General features: G+C 37.6%; 2 protein-coding genes across 2 annotated transcripts; both read right to left on the reverse strand.

The window, feature by feature from the left end:
- Positions 1-504: 504 nt before the first annotated feature.
- Positions 505-10,915, reverse strand: LOC132108266 (claudin-3-like). The gene is made up of 2 exons (XM_059514945.1): positions 10,363-10,915; positions 505-1,173 (listed from the first exon to the last, which is right to left on the reverse strand). Exons 1-2 carry the CDS (start codon positions 10,841-10,843, stop codon positions 521-523), a joined length of 1,134 nt encoding a protein of 377 aa, XP_059370928.1. The 5' UTR covers positions 10,844-10,915; the 3' UTR covers positions 505-520.
- A 1,401-nt stretch (positions 10,916-12,316) lies between these two features.
- On the reverse strand, positions 12,317-13,537 carry LOC132108534 (claudin-4-like). The gene has a single exon (XM_059515232.1). The coding sequence runs from the start codon at positions 13,416-13,418 to the stop codon at positions 12,765-12,767; it is 654 nt and encodes a 217-aa protein (XP_059371215.1). The 5' UTR covers positions 13,419-13,537; the 3' UTR covers positions 12,317-12,764.
- Positions 13,538-14,393: the final 856 nt, after the last annotated feature.

Raw genomic sequence — 14,393 nt, forward strand, 5'->3', positions numbered from 1 at the left:
TGGCAGGAAGTGTATATGAACCAAAGATATATGTACAAGGAAATGTACATGTTTCTCAAATTCCATTTGTAAAAACAGATGAGAAAAATCATGTAAATAATAAAGAAATGCAAATTACAATTTAAATCATACACAGTTTGATGGTTCAAAAAAAGATAATGATATTTAATAGTGAACATATAGTGAACACAAAGTCTGATTGTCTGTTAAAATACATTGAAATCAAACATAACATCAAAGTGCAACTAGTCCAAAAAAACGTAACAAAAAAACCTCAGTTAACTAAAAATGATGCTTTGTTGAGATTTCAGCTGAACGTAGGAGACCTTATTTGCATTTTCACAGCAATTACAAAAGGCCATTTCTCACTGTCAGTGTCATTACATTCTGAACAGCCAACATCGTACTTACATGGAGACCGAAGTCATCAAACATGTTTCTCCACGATGGAGAATGTGTGGCATATTTTCACTTTTTTCCAGAAAAGCACTGCAACACTCAGAGTTGTCTTTTGTTTGTTTCACACATAGTCTCTTCTGTCATAGCCTCCCCCACCGGTCGAGCGAGACCCAGGATACGGCATCCTAGATGGGTTCGATTTTTTCTTCTCTGGAGGGCAGGAGCAACAGAGCAATGATCCTCCCAAAATCAGGAGTGCAGCTGCTGCCCAGCCGATGTAGAGCGCCGCTCCCATCTCCCGTCTCCGAGCGTCAGGCAGCAAAGGGTTGTAAAAGTCCCTGATGATGCTGTTTGCAGACCAGGACACAGGAATCAGCTGCATAAGCCCAGCTATGATGAACAGCACACCTCCTAGGATCATGACTTTAGCTTTGGACGACTCGTCTTCAATACAGTTAGTGCACTTCGCTCCTCCAATGGACACCAGTACAGCCAGGACGGTCAGAAGGATGGATATGACAGTCAGGGCTCGAGCTGCTTGAAGATCCTGAGAGAGAGCCAGCATGGAGTCATAAACTTTACACTGCATCTGTCCGGTGCTCTGAACCACACAGGACATCCACAGGCCATCCCAGATAATCTGAGCCGTCACGATGTTGGAGCCGATGAAGGCTGTGACCCTCCACGTGGGGAGAGTACAAGCCAAGATGGCCAAAAGCCAGCCCAGAACACATGAGATGATACCTATTAGCTCCAGGCCAAAAGACATGTCTTCTTAAAGGATCTGAGGCAGTTATGCAATGCCAGAGATGCTGTTAAAATAACTGGACAGCTGTGAGGGAAACTGCAGTATAAGCCTAATTTCAACCCATTCCACTCAGCAAACAGAGTGTATCTGTGACAAAACAAGTGTCCTTTATACCTCAGATCAGGTAGATAGGAGGAGTCTGTGAGAAAGGAGACATTACACAAAGGAAGGGCAAGTCACACCAGAACAAAAACTGCCCTCCATTACTGGACAGTTTTGGGAATTAAGAACAAAACATAGCTTCTTTGCACATCAATAGAGGCTGTCTATGCTTGTGCACAATGACATTAATTTATTTTAGAAAGGTAATATGTAAGATGTTCTTTTGAGAGTCATTTTACTGTACTCCCCGCAATGACATCTTTTTTAAGTTAAGAAATTATTTAAGTTATTGTCATCCGTGAAAAGGTTATGTTTAAAAGGAGCTCTGTTAGTATGTTAGTATAATCACTAATTGCTGACAATTATTGCCATTTTTGGTTGGAAAAAAACAAACAGTAAAATGTTTCAAGTTATTTTAATTAATACCATAAATATGGGGTAAGTATAGTTGGGAGGGTTACTGCAAAAAAAAAAAAAAAAAGTATCAGTAACATAATCCAAGAATCACAAATAATGATTAATGATTACTTTTGGATTACTTCAAAGGCACGTATGTGACCCTGGGCCACAAAACAAGTCTTAAGTGTACATTTGAAATTGAGATTTATAGATTATCTGAAAGCTGAACAAATATGCTTTCCATTGATGTCTGGTTTGTTAGGAGGACAATATTTGTCTGAGTTTGAAACTATTTGAAAACCTGGAATCTGAGGGTGAAAAAAAATCTCAATAATCATCTTTAAAGTTGTCCAAATGAAGTTCTTAGCAATGCATATTACTAATCAAAAATGAAGTTTTTATATATTTATGGTAGGAAATTTACAAAATATCTTCATGAATCATGGTCTGTTACTTAATCCCGGTTTCACAGACAGGGCTTAGACTAAGCCAGGATTAGACCATAGATCAATTAGGACATTTAAGTAATTTTTATAAACATGCTTAGAAAAAAAACATTACCGATGTGCATCTTAAAACTAAAAAGGCACTGATATATTTTTAAGATCAGTCAGTGCAAGTTTATTTCAGTGGAAACAGCTCAGACTTACATTTTAGTCTAGGACTAGTCTTAAGCCCTGTCTGTGAAACCAGGGGTAAATCTTAATGATTTTTGGCACAAAAAGAAAAATCTATAATTTTGAACCATATAATATTTATTTGGCTATTTCTAAAGATATATCCAAGATACTTAAGACTGGTTTTGTGGTCCAGGGTCACATATGTAAATAAAATCAAGAAAAAGCAATATGATCTAGAAAATTTACTTAAAGTAATGTTATAAGTAATGTATTAAATATTAAATATTGTAACTTTTTAAGAAAAAGGTGCCCCTTCAAATACTCTAATCAGGGTTTATACAGACACTGTGTCATGAAATTCCAGGATATTCAAACACTACCAATTTCATTAAATACTTTTTTAGAGACTGATATTAATTTACTGTGTCTCAGACATCTGTTGTTTTAGGCTAGGTTCAGCATGTTGCTATGGTAAATAGACAAAGAGAATTCACAGCATAATGTTAGCTGCTGGATAAACAGTTTCCTAGATATACATTCTTGAATTTTAGCAAATTTTAGAAACCTTCTGATTTTACATTTTTTACATAGCTGCAGTAAAATTTAAACTCACTTGATGCATCGTTCTGATGTCAGTATGGTATGCATATTTTACTCTTAGACTGAACTTTGAGCATTTAATATTTTGCTTTGAATATCTTTGAATGGACCGATTATGTAATCGACATAATACATATTTTACTTGACTAGTAAACCAGAACGAATTATGGAGCCCCGCACATGACATACTGTACAAGCAAAAATATATAAATCGTGTGTGCTTGCATGCATAATTTAACAAATCAAGGGAAATAATTAGTCAATCGTTTGCACAATTTATAAAATTGAGGGAACAAAATAGTAAATCGTTCACACGATTTAGCCTACTATTTTTTCCTGTATGTCATGTGCGGGGCACCGTTTTTTATTTATTTATTTTATTAAATATTTTTAACAAATGTACTGCATTTTAAAATATCACCTACAATTCCTTTTTTATGAATTGAAGCAAAAATATTCTGTCATAAAAATAAAATAAATGTAGTGCTTTACACTTGTTGCATAATATTTATAGTAGGCTACGAGAGTTTTTTTATTTGTTTATTTATTCATTTATTTATTTTACACTACAACATTTTCAGCCAAAAACTGTAAACTTTTGATGCATTTTGCCTGTTAGTTTACACAACAACGGCATTTTGGGGACTGAAAATGCATATTTTTGAAAACTGCAATGTTATCGTTTCCGTGTAAAAACCCAAAACAGGAATCTTTGAAAACGGTGACATCATGCACATGCATAGAATGTGTTTGGTAAGTAGATATGCGCAGTACGTGTTGATTTTAAAGGGAAGCGCAAACAAACATACACAACAATAGTGGAGTACACGTTTACTGTTTACTAACAAGGTGACCGTGCCAACTACTGGCCTAGCATATGGAACACAGTGTTTTGGTCCTTTTTGTGGTATATGTAAACGCAAATCATTTTGAAATCATTGTCGTGTATACGTAAAACTTTTTTTCTGTTTTTCACTACATCGTTGCCGTGTAAACGTAGCCTTAGATCCTCTCCTGGTTTTCTGAGTCATGCATCAGAAATTCATAACACAGGGGATCTATGAGAAAAACAGACATCCACTCTAAACAGTTTTGATGAAATCTTAACTTGGAAATGCTAATTTTTGAGCATGTGTTTCAAAATGCATGTTTTTACATGTTTATAAATGATGCCATTATCTTATCAGTGAATTTGAGAAAACGGTGATGTCATACATGTGTGTATTATGTGTTTAGTCTGTAGTGTAGTGTTTCTTTACAAAGTAACATCACCATCTACTACCTCCTGACATGAATAATACACCATTTTTGGTAACACTTTAGATTGGGTTTGTTTGAAAGCAAATTTACCAAAGGACACCCTGAAAACCAATTTAATACACTGTTTTAAATTGTGTGTATTATAAATGGTTCATAGCTTGACTTCCTGCTCATCTTGAAATCAGCATTTACTTGTTTATTATACAGGTCCTTCTCAAAAAATTAGCATATTGTGATAAAGTTCATTATTTTCCTTAATGTAATGATAAAAATTAAACTTTCATATATTTTAGATTCATTGCACACCAACTGAAATATTTCAGGTCTTTTATTGTTTTAATACTGATGATTTTGGCATACAGCTCATGAAAACCCAAAATTCCTATCTCAAAAAATTAGCATATTTCATCCGACCAATAAAAGAAAAGTGTTTTTAATACAAAAAAAGTCAACCTTCAAATAATTATGTTCAGTTATGCACTCAATACTTGGTCGGGAATCCTTTTGCAGAAATGACTGCTTCAATGCGGCGTGGCATGGAGGCAATCAGCCTGTGGCACTGCTGAGGGTTTTATGGAGGCCCAGGATGCTTCGATAGCGGCCTTAAGCTCATCCAGAGTGTTTGGTCTTGCGTCTCTCAACTTTCTCTTCACAATATCCCACAGATTCTCTATGGGGTTCAGGTCAGGAGAGTTGGCAGGCCAATTGAACACAGTAATACCATGGTCAGTAAACCATTTACCAGTGGTTTTGGCACTGTGAGCAGGTGCCAGGTCATGCTGAAAAACGAAATCTTCATCTCCATAAAGCTTTTCAGCAGATGGAAGCATGAAGTGCTCCAAAATCTCCTGATAATTAGCTGCATTGACCCTGCCCTTGATAAAACACAGTGGACCAACACCAGCAGCTGACATGGCACCCCAGACCATCACTGACTGTGGGTACTTGACACTGGACTTCAGGCATTTTGGCATTTCCTTCTCCCCAGTCTTCCTCCAGACTCTGGCACCTTGATTTCCGAATGACATGCAAAATTTGCTTTCATCCGAAAAAAGTACTTTGGACCACTGAGCAACAGTCCAGTGCTGCTTCTCTGTAGCCCATTTCCTGCACACGCCTGTGCACGGTGGCTCTGGATGTTTCTACTCCAGACTCAGTCCACTGCTTCCACAGGTCCCCCAAGGTCTGGAATCGGTCCTTCTCCACAATCTTCCTCAGGGTCCGGTCACCTCTTCTCGTTGTGCAGCATTTTTTGCCACACTTTTTCCTTCCCACAGACTTCCCACTGAGGTGCCTTGATACAGCACTCTGGGAACAGCCTATTCGTTCTGAAATTTCTTTCTGTGTCTTACCCTCTCGCTTGAGGGTGTAAATGATGGCCTTCTGGTCAGCAGTCTTACCCATGATTGCGGTTTTGAGTAATGAACCAGGCTGGGAGTTTTTAAAAGCCTCAGGAATCTTTTGCAGGTGTTTAGAGTTAATTAGTTGATTCAGATGATTAGGTTAATAGCTCGTTTGGAGAACCTTTTCATGATGTGCTAATTTTTTGAGATAGGAATTTTGGGTTTTCATGAGCTGTATGCCAAAATCATCAGTATTAAAACAATAAAAGACCTGAAATATTTCAGTTGGTGTGCAATGAATCTAAAATATATGAAAGTTTAATTTTTATCATTACATTATGGAAAATAATGAACTTTATCACAATATGCTAAAGGACCTGTATATGTATGTATCACCTGCTTTTGTGTTATTTGTGTGCTTGCTATGTGTAATTTAGAAATTGTAAATAAATGGTTCCAATTGAATCAGTTTAGTTTTTTCTTGAAAAGAACAATAATTCTACAATTTCACACATTGGTTTTATGTAGCCAACACATGTTTTCTGCTGAACATTCCAATGTATTAGAGGAAAGTGGCAGGCTTTTGAGGTTGTGGTAAACCTAGAACTGTAAGTACATATATATATATATATATATATATATATATATATATATATATATATATATATATATATATACAGTACAGACCAAAAGTTTGGACACACCTTCTCATTCAAAGAGTTTTCTTTATTTTCATGACTATGAAAATTGTAGATTCACACTGAAGGCATCAAAACTATGAATTAACACATGTGGAATTATATATGGAATTATTTACATAACAAAAAAGTGTGAAACAACTGAAAATATGTCATATTCTAGGTTCTTCAAAGTAGCCACCTTTTGCTTTGATTACTGCTTTGCACACTCTTGGCATTCTCTTGATGAGCTTCAAGAGGTAGTCACCTGAAACATAGTCCAGTTCTTGTTAAAACACCCTAGATATGATTATTTTGTGCATTTAGAGCACTTTTTGTGTGAAATCATATTTATTCTGTCCATCAAAGGTGTACTTTCACCTTAACTGAGCGTCAGCAGCGCAGAAAAAATAGACCCAGCGCCAAAACGATCGCGGCACTGCTGCTTCTGCTCTGCTTCTGCAACGCTCTGCCGCGCAGCCTCTGCGTGCGGTGTGAACGCTCTCATCTGTTAACATAGGCACCGAAAAAAATCAAGTACTCCTCGCTGCAGACTGTAGTGCGGTGACGTCACGTATGTACGTGTGTTAACCGCGCATGCGCAGTAACGTATATGTATTTACCGTAAATAAGATTGTGCGCCGTACTGACTGTCATTAATGCGCATATCCAGGTTCATTCACTTCCGGATGTTCGTAAGGTATGGTGGATATGAGATATTACTTTTGTTTTCTAAAAAAATTGCGTTTAAATTGCTTTTAATTGTAATAATGCTTTGGTCATAATCATAGAGAGTGTCATTGCAAATGTGTGCGATTTCAAACATTTATGACATGTTTTATGATATAGTATTTGAATGCTGGTCTTTCAAAGTCTTATTTCACCTAAAATGAACCATTAAAGATGTCTTAAAATAGAGCAGAAAGACTATATTAATGTTTGATGGTTGCATGCATTGCAAAGTAAAGTCATGGCCTAATGGTTAGAGAGTCGGACTCCCAATCGAAAGGTTGTGAGTTCGAGTCCCGGGCCGGCAGGAATTGTGGGTGGGGGGAGTGCATGTACAGTTCTCTCTCCACCTTCAATACCACGACTTAGGTGCCCTTGAGCAAGGCATCGAACCCCCAACTGCTCCCCGGGCGCCGCAGCATAAATGGCTGCCCACTGCTCCGGGTGTGTGCTCACAGTGTGTGTGTGTTCACTGCTCTGTGTGTGTGCATTTCGGATGGGTTAAATGCAGAGCACAAATTCTGAGTATGGGTCACCATACTTGGCTGAATGTCACTTCAATTTCAATTTCAATTTTCTATTTCAATTCAACAAAAATATTATATTTGTAATCTTTTTCATTAACATTATCAAAGATTAATAGATACTGTAACACATGTATTGTTCATTGCTAGTTCATGTTAATTAATAAATTAACTGTGTTTACCAATGACACCTTAAAGTGTTACCTCTTAAATTGACCTTCATATGTCTTAATATGACTTTTTGTGGACATTGTCAGTGAGAAGAAATTCAGAGAAGAGACCCACTTCATGTGGCTAGAGTACTGTAATTGTCTGTTTTTCTTTCTCTGACAGACTGTATAGCCCTCAACTGTAAAACTTTCAAATTGAAAAACACTTCAAACCTTCAGGCCATGCCTTCTCAAGCCAAGCCAACCTAAATTTTGACTTGACAAACTTTATTAATTTACTTGATGTTAATGCTGGTTAGGTAGTTTACAGACAAGGCAAATAACACTTTTTGTAACACCATACTATAATATATTTAAAAATACATTTAAAATATTTTCCTTGTATGGCTCTTCTGCCTTTCTTCAAAATGTTTTAATATTGCTTTGGTATTGTTTGTTCTTTTATGTAAATTAGGTGTTGTGAACTGGAGTGCATTGTCTGAACAATACAACCTGAGCTCCGGGAGTCATGTTCTCTGACCCAGTGCCTCCGGTGCAGTGAGATATTTAAAGACTGTCCACCTGGCTGTGTGAGGAATCGCAGGAGAGTCCTGTGTGGGTTTTATCCATTCAAAGAATTTGAGGGCTACTGCTTGACTTATTGTTTTATCAGTGATGGAGGTGAATTTCAGATTTTTTTTTTCTTGTGTCATGTCTATAGTCTTAATCTATATTTGTATATACAATTATATTTTCTGTTTTGTTCTTTGAAATAAATAAAAAAAGATCACTGTCATCGGTTTGTTTGTTTGTTTTTTGGAGGCACCTTGCAAAAAATGGGATGCAGACACTGAGAATATACTGTATGTAGTCAACTGAACTTAAAAGTACTTTATTGGTTTAAATGTTTCACATGCAGAATTGCCAAAGCAAAAGAAAAAGTGTAAATTGTAAATTATCATTTTAATTCAAATTATTAAATGGATGCCACCATATTAGTAAAATAAAGCCCTCCCTCATAACTTTTTGCTTATTTCCTTAGTTTTTATTTAAAATAAATGCTTTTCTGATGCGATTTGAAATTTGAAAAGGTAGAAACAAACTGTCAAAAGGCAGATTCGGACCCGGATCGATTGCATCATATTGTGAACAACACACGTTTTACCATCTGCACTATTAGAGCCGACGACTGTACTTTATCTGTTGTAATTTTGACTAGCTCAATAAGAAATATAAGGTGCCATTAAAGTGTAATATTACAATATACACAGTGAAGTAAAGTGCAACAGAATGTTAATATATTGTAAGTAAGATGCTACACAGATATTACAGAATAAACTTTAATTCCGTATAATTTTACCTCAGATGAAACATGGTTAAACACGGTTGTTTTCAAGTCTTTTTTACACCTTAATGTTCTTTAATACTTTAACATTTTATTAGAATTTTCTGTTAAGTATGCGCATCGTTTTAATGCACGCACGATGCGAAAACAACTAACGTCATCACACAATGCAAATTACAAGGGCATGTGCGGTAAACACATACGTGACGTACATACATGACGTACATACGTGACGACACCGCGCTACAGTCTGCAGCGAGGGGTGTCTCAAAAAAATACGCGCTGCTTCTGCTCTGCTGCAGCTCGCGGTGTGAACCTAGCCTTAGACAGTAGGGGCGCTATTTGCATCTTCTAAAAACAAGCGAAAAATAAGCAGAAACACACGATAGAAGCATTGATTATGCACATGTTAGCTAACACGATCATCAAACATTACATACAAAACAAAACTGTCTAAGGTTACCGAAAGAAATGTCGAAGGAGAAAGTGGTTTAGGATTGTGAAGCTTTGGGTTGTTCTAATCCATGTTTTGATCATCATTGTCAATCTGATCTGGATGTAGACTTTAATTAAAAAAAACATGATTTTCTCAAAATGTTGCTATTATTTGATTAAAAATTGCAGGAAGGTAGTTTATTTATTTATTTATTTTAAGCAGAGGCTCTGTTCTTTAATTTTACATAATGCATGTTCATATATTCATACAATAAAATATTCTGGGTGCCACTAAATGTTTGTGAAAATGATAACAAATGCTGAGAAAAGCTTGCAAAAAAAAGTGAAGAAAGAGTTAATAAATTAGATTAATTAGGACCCAAAAATCATGGAACATAAAGACAAATTAATTAGTTTTTTTTAAATTAGTGAACGTTTATTAAAGTTAATGTGGCACACTTAGACTACAAGTCTTGATAGAACATGAACTCACATAGATACATGTAACAAAAAGTTATCAAAAACATACTAAAACACAGACATTTTAGTTATCGGTAATACAATAGTAAAAAGGACAACCTCAATATCAATGCACACTTGACAGGAACACACTTTTGCATGTGCTTATTTTTAGTAATAATATAATACTTGCAATTCTTCGAAACGGCTTGCATAAACTTGGTAACAAAAGAAATGGCAAAAGAGTTCTGACTCGCTGTACAGAAACACACACTGTCTTGTGATGTATCATAATGTTCAGAGATTCAGAGTTGCAACACAAAAAGAGTACATTTGTTCACACATAGTTTTGTTTGTCAAAGCCAACGGGTGGTACAGATCGTGCAGAGGAGTAAACCATCCTGCTGGGTGGACCGTACCTATTCCCCTCCTGCGGGGGGCAGCTGCAGCAGAGAATCCCCCCGCCAATCAGCAGAAGGGCGCTACATGCCCATCCCAGGTAAAGAGACGCACCTATCTCCCTCTTTTGTGTCTCTATGATTAATGGGTCGTAGAAGGATCTGATTATACTGTGAGCAGACCAGCACACAGGGATCAGGTGCATGACTGCAGCACAGATGAAGGTGACTCCAGCGGTGATCATCACTCTGGCTTTGGCTCGCTCCTCCTCTAGGCATTTAGTGCACTTGGCCCCCACAATGGAGAGCAGGAGTCCCAGTACTCCCATCACAATGGCTATCACACACAGAGCCCTGGCCGCCTGCAGGTCTGAGCTGAGTGCCAGCATGGAGTCGTAGACTTTGCACTGCATCTGGCCAGTGCTTTGCACCACACAGTTCATCCAGATTCCCTCCCATATGGTCTGCGCCGTTACAATGTTCACTCCGATGAAAGCCGTGACCTTCCACATAGGCAAAGCGCAAGACATGATGCCTACAATCCAACCGAACACAGCTAGGGTGACCCCTAATATCTCCAACCCCAGAGCTGCCATTCTGTTTTATACAAGAATGTGCTGTGAAATGAATTACATTCACCAAGGAAAGTCTTTCGGCACAATGGCTCTTGCTTTATAATGCAACGAGGAGGAAGGTGGAGTTATGTTGGAAAAAAGTCTCAAGGGATTGGCTAAACTTTGAGTGAGCTTAACCTTGGCATGGAAACGGTTCGTTTAATGATTTAGCTCTCTTCATCTGGTATTTCCCACTCGGAGACCAAATGGGGGATAGATAACAAAAGCCCAAAGGGAACTGGTTAAAGGATAACCGGCATTACCACAGGCTTTTGAGGAAAACTTTCAGTGGTTGCATGCTTCAGAACAGGGATACCACAAGAGCAAACTTAATTTGTTTAGATTTTATGAGCAGAGATTGATTTGAAAGTGATGACTGAACTGATTCGTCACCTGAGGAGGAGCAGTAAAGTCACTGAATGCTGAGAGACAACCGAGACAAAAATCAATGATGCCTGACAGCGTGACTTTAGGTGCTATCAGCAGTCCACGATTCATCAACTCTAAACTAAACAGCATCAGGCACTATTAACTCTCTATCTCTCTCACACACACACACACACACACACACACACGCTATACACACACTTACTCTGTAATCAGTCATGTGTAGGTATGTGAAGCCTGGTGACCTTGCGTCAGCCTTTGCAGTGTTGTTGGAGCATTTGGAACAAGTGGAATAAGCATCTTCTACTTCTATTTACATCAAATCAGATGCATTTGTTGTATGCATGTATTTTTTAACTTGCATGAACAGTAAACAAAATGACGTTATAGCACCTTTAATGATAATGTTTAATGACTTCAAGACAGAAGTAGGTTAGCATATTAACCTGCCAGAGCTTTACATATTTTCCTAATTATTGAACACTTTGAGAAAGAGCTGCAGTTAGTAATTATAGAGGCATCTACTCTGCCATATAGCAGGTGCTTTTATCTGCACCCGTGCAAGTCTCAGTTACACTCTCTTGACTAAAGCATTGGGCACAAAGAGGTTTAGAGATTTTCTAGAACAACCAGCGCATTGTCTCCATTCACGGCTGGGCTGACATGAAGAGGATCATTTATATTTGTGGTTGACCTTTAAGAGCAGGATTGATTTCAAATAATAATAAAGGGCACTCTTTTACTAGAATGTATTTATTTATTATTTATTTTATTATTATTATATCTATTTATTCTAGTTTCTGAGTCTCATAAGTTTTTATTATTATTATTATTGTTTCATGTTATTTAATGCCTGTCTAAATAAAATCAGGTACAATTAATGCATAATTAATGAAACTAAAATTAATAAAGTATTTCTGATTCTGAAACTGACTTTATTTTCCACTTAAGACACTGCAATAACTATAATTAACTAAGTAACATGTCAACTAACATGTTTTAGTGACTGTCTGCATCATGTCTGCTAACACTTTATTTTGATAGACATTCTACGGACTGTAAGAAACTCTGCAAGTACTTGTCAGCTTATTCTTCTAACCCTAACCTAACAGTTAGCTAAAATCTAATGAAAATTAGTTGACATGCAGTTGCAAAGTTACTTATTGATAGAAGAATGTTTAAAATGGACTCAAAATTAACTGTTACCATTCATTTAGCAATTTTAGTGGAAAAATGGCATTTATTATCACCACTTAAGAGCTACTGATTATTCAACTATTAGCTTTTGGATTGTGCACAAACTAGAACAGAGGATAAAATGACAAAATTACTTCTTGCAACAATACGAAAAGCATTCAAATGAAAACATAAACAATAATCTTATATCTTCTATGTTGGTAATCAAAGTTCAGCATCAGTCATTTATTCGTTTTGACATTTCAACGCTTGTTGCCATCATTTAGCAGACTTGTTGGCTTTTCTCTCAAGGTCCTTCATGTGCACAGAGTCAAACCTCTCAGACATAGTCTTTCCTGTCATATCCATTCACAGACATAGATTTGACCCCTGAGTAGTCCACTCTTGTCGGCACGGCATTGTTCTGCGCTTTCGAGCAGCAGGAACAAGACATTATGACTCCACCTAGGATCAGCAGGCAGGAGGCACCCCATCCGAAGTACAGCGAGTTCCCAAACTCCCTCTTCTGTGTCTCCTCTAGAAGCGGGTTGTGGAAATCCAGGATGATGCCGTTAGCCGTCCAACTTACAGCCACTAGCAGCATCAGTCCACACGTTATAAACGTCACCCCGGCTGCCAGTATAATGCGTGGCTTGTTAGCAGCATCTGATGTGCAGTTGGTGCACTTCGCCCCAGCCACAGCCAGAGTCATGCCCACCACACCGAGCAGTATACTCACGACTATCAGAGCGCGCGCAGCCTGCAGGTCATCGGGAAGCCCCAGCATGGAGTCGTAGATGCGGCAGTGCATCTGTCCTGTGCTCTGCACCGCGCAGCTCATCCACAAACCTTCCCACACGATCTGCGTGATGACGATGTTCTGGCCTATGTACGCCGCCACTCTCCACATGGGCAGACAGCAGGCCACCATCCCCCCGAGCCACCCGGCCACGGTCAGGATCATCCCCAGGATCTCCAGGCCGGCTGAAGCCATCGCTATTCACTCCTCTGTTCGCTTTCACAGACTGTGGTGCTCAGAATCCAGGATTAGCTCTGATATTAGAGCTGTCCTCCAACTTGAAGACTTGCTTAAATGAAAAAACGGTGAAAGAGGGAGGGAGAGAGGGATACAGTTTCTACCTTCTTTATTCTGCTAAGAGAAAATGGAAGGTGGAGTCTTAGATGGCATCGTGTTTTGTGTGGTACAAGAGAGACTGAGGCTTTTTCTAGTACTTTTCTTGTAACGGATAGCAGTATTAAAATGATCCACTCAAATGCTTCATATCTGAATTGTTTATTTTAGTTTAGTTTTTTTTAATGACAAACCACAACAAGGAAGAATAGCAGCATGTTTCATACTTGTCCTTAATGAAAAAAAGAAGGAAGCTTAATCAAAAGTTTACTTTTCAGTTAGTAATGCACTAAAACAAACAAACATAGCATTTCTTTCTCCTTTACTTGTTCAGCCCCAGTAATTATATGGTTCAGATTTCAGTCGGGTTGATCTTTCGGCACCTGCCGGCCTTGGCATCATATAAAAGGAGGAATTTTTGTCCTACATTAACATAAAACTCCTCTAGTGTCTCGTGTGTCCTTGAGAAAATCTGCTGAATCACTCCTCTTTCAGTAGAGACAATTCACCTCTTTGTTTTCAGTAGTAATCATAGGTATGCAGAGTTTATGGAAAATGTGTTTCTAGCACACTTACAGTTTCCATTTGTTTGCACAGACATGGAAATTGGACAAGGATTAATGTAGAATTAATTAAATTAATAAGCTTTGCACAGTTACATAATTTGGTTTACTCATTTATCTGAAATGACATACTGGTTTTATTCTGTTCTGTGTGATTCTGGTCATTTCAGTGAATTCCATCACTACCCAAGACTAAAAAAAATGATAATTTAATCATTTGATAATTTAATCATTACTTAATAATTAATTTTTTGTGTTTTCTATGGGGCAGAAA

Source organism: Carassius carassius, chromosome 28 (genome assembly GCF_963082965.1).
Source record: "Carassius carassius chromosome 28, fCarCar2.1, whole genome shotgun sequence".
Taxonomy (NCBI): Eukaryota; Metazoa; Chordata; class Actinopteri; order Cypriniformes; family Cyprinidae; genus Carassius; species Carassius carassius.